At 49.5% G+C, this 2,618-nt stretch overlaps 1 protein-coding gene across 3 annotated transcripts in view; it reads left to right on the plus strand.

Annotated features, from left to right (window-relative positions):
- The first annotated feature begins 6 nt into the window (after window positions 1-6).
- The window catches only part of LOC113217825 (uncharacterized), a 36,932-nt gene continuing 34,320 nt past the window's right edge, over window positions 7-2,618 (plus strand). For all 3 annotated transcript variants that reach the window (XM_052270199.1, XM_052270200.1, XM_052270201.1), the window contains exons 1-3: window positions 7-41; window positions 845-1,015; window positions 1,335-1,629. In XM_052270199.1, coding sequence (XP_052126159.1) covers window positions 18-41; window positions 845-1,015; window positions 1,335-1,629 — 490 coding nt within the window. In that variant the 5' untranslated portion in view covers window positions 7-17. The remainder of the gene's footprint in view (window positions 42-844; window positions 1,016-1,334; window positions 1,630-2,618) is intronic.

The following is a 2,618-nucleotide window of genomic DNA, read 5'->3' on the forward strand; positions in this document are numbered from 1 at the left end:
TGCAGCATGAGATAGCGATGCCATCATCTGAAAATGGAACGGTAAGAGAAGGGGATCACCAAGCAGGTGTCTTTCAGCACCGTCGCCGCGCGACATAGCTGCTTTAATTGGGAGCTCACGTCACGCTGGAGCTGGGGCGGCGTGTCCAGAGGCAAACAAACGCAAGGCGGTGCAAGGATTGCTTTTCTTCGTCGTCTCTCGAGGGTGACGATATTGTGACGAGGGTGTAACAGGGGGGTGACGGATAGGGGACCATTTGGCTACCAGGAGGTGACCAGGAGGTGGCCACATGGCGACCGTGCCCAGGTCGCAATCTCGTCACCCTCTCGCCACTGTGTCGTTCGATCGCGGTCGCTAGACACTCACCAGGTCGTCACGGCGTCCGCACGCGCAAGAGACGACGGTGCGACGGGATGGCAATACGCAGCTCCTCTCGGGGAGCAACCAGAGGTGTTCGTCGTTGGGATCGAGGCCTCGCCGGCCCTGCGCCCTGGTCTGGACCACCTTGAGGCCAGGCTTGGAGGAGAGGAGTGTTGCACAGTAGTGATTGTTGGCCGGCGGGGGGAAGTTAGGACGATCAACTAACGCACTGCTCCCCCTGCGCGCCAAACCCTCTAGTATAGACTGGATCGTCTAAAAATCGTTATGTTTATTTTGGATAAATTCAGTTGATTTAAAAGCTAATTCCAAGGAGATTCCCTAGTTTCAAGTTGAAGGAAACGATTTTCTGGGTGCAAACCTTGCGCAGAGCAGGCTGAGTGATGTCCCGACGCGTGGCACAGCAGAGGGTGAGTTTGATACTTTGCAAGTTTTCTCAATGGAACACCTTAAATATGTCCTCCAGGTCGACGCTGCGGAGCTGAAAAGTGCTTACGAAGACTTTTTGACAACGACCACAGCACCTGCAGATGTGGCATTAGGTTTTGTCGCGTGCAGTGGGCCTGAGACCCGGAAAGGGTTGGAAAGAGCCTACAGGGCTTCTGCTATAAACGGCTTTGGCTTTAAGAATGGAAAGGTACAGTTACAACTCGGGCTCAGTATTTGAATCTAAACGGAGGCCGCGCAGTGATTACATTTTATACCTATTAATTATCTTGCTCTCTTAGCCACTCGCCGGTTTATAATATCATGATTCCCATGATTCCGAAATACTTAATTACGAATTACTCAAATATTTTCCGTGTAATAGTAACCGAACAATTTAAGTTACGTTAACTTAAGTTAACTTAAGTTACGGCACTGCACTGGTCGCTTTAAAAAGCACTTACTTTCTTTCCTTCTGGAAATTTTGGAAGTGGTTGACATTATTTTAATTTAATGGGTTTACGCCTCAGTACAGCGGATCTGCCTTGTACTCGGGTCTCTCTCTGCTGGAGCATTCGTGTCTGCCGAATGCACGCGTTCTTCCTGACGGTGATTCAGAGGGAGTACTCCTGATTGCTGCGAGGGACATCGCTGCCGGCGAGCACGTGACCATTAACTATAACTATGGCGAGGAACCATTGCCCACCCGGTCCGAGCGCTGGCTTAGAAACGCTCGCAGGGGCTTCGTGTGCCGCTGCGAGTTGTGCGAGGATCCCACGGAAAGGGGGACTTACTTCAACGCCTGGTACTGCACAACCTGCAAAAGTAAGTAAACTTATCTTGATCCACAAATGCCCCTTTGGCAACCCTCTTGCAGGTACGTTCCGACGAGCGTGTAGGCCGACACATCGTGGCCGTTAAGGACATCCCGATGTGCACTGTCCTCATGAGGGAGCTACCGCTTGTCGTCTATCCTAGACCCGCAACGAATCCGCTTGAACCCACGAAGGTAAGTCCAAGTGGGGACGGCTGCCACTGCCCCCCCCCCTTTCCACCAAAAAAAAAAAAAAAACTCGCCTGGCTTGAAGTGGATGTGCCCTAGGATGTGCCGAGCTGGTGGCCCGACCCGTCTTGAGCGTTCTACAGTTCGTCACCGTTTTTCTTGTGCATTCTTACACTGATAAACTAAGTGTTTAACTGCTCAACACTTGAAAGTGTGCCACTGCAAGTTAAATACTTGCAAGTGTGCAAGTCCGTAGTTTTACTCTTGCAAGTGTTCAACTCGGTAGGTGTGCACTTGCGAATGTGCAACTCCTCGGTTGAACACTTCCTTAGATTGAACGCTCCCTTGCAGTCGCACACTTGCAAGTTTTTAACTTGCAGCTGCACACTCGCAAGTGTTGAGCAGTTGAACACTTAGTTTTATCAGTGTATTTTTCGTAATGTTTTGTGGTTTATTCCAGGTGTGCGTCGCCTGCTGTTTGAAGATCAATGAAACTGTCCCATGCGGCCATTGCGGGGCGCCCCTTTGCAAACGTAGCTGCCCCAATCTTGATCGCCACAACATTGAATGCGCTGCTTTAAAACCTTTAGAACATTCACCAATTGGATTTATGAGAAAAGCATCTCTCAAGTTTGGTGGTATGCTCTTTCCTATATGTCTTATGAGGAGGCGGCCATCTTGTGTACCAAAAACTAAACGGAGTGACTCAGCGCCTCAGGGTTTTTTTAAAGGTAGGTCTCGATAATATAAGACTGTCCACAAAATTTTACAACTCTAGGTCGTATCCTGAATTTTTTAAAAATAATATAAA

Source organism: Frankliniella occidentalis, unplaced genomic scaffold (assembly GCF_000697945.3).
Source record: "Frankliniella occidentalis isolate FOCC.00 unplaced genomic scaffold, Focc_3.1 Scaffold113, whole genome shotgun sequence".
In the NCBI taxonomy this organism is placed as follows: domain Eukaryota; kingdom Metazoa; phylum Arthropoda; class Insecta; order Thysanoptera; family Thripidae; genus Frankliniella; species Frankliniella occidentalis.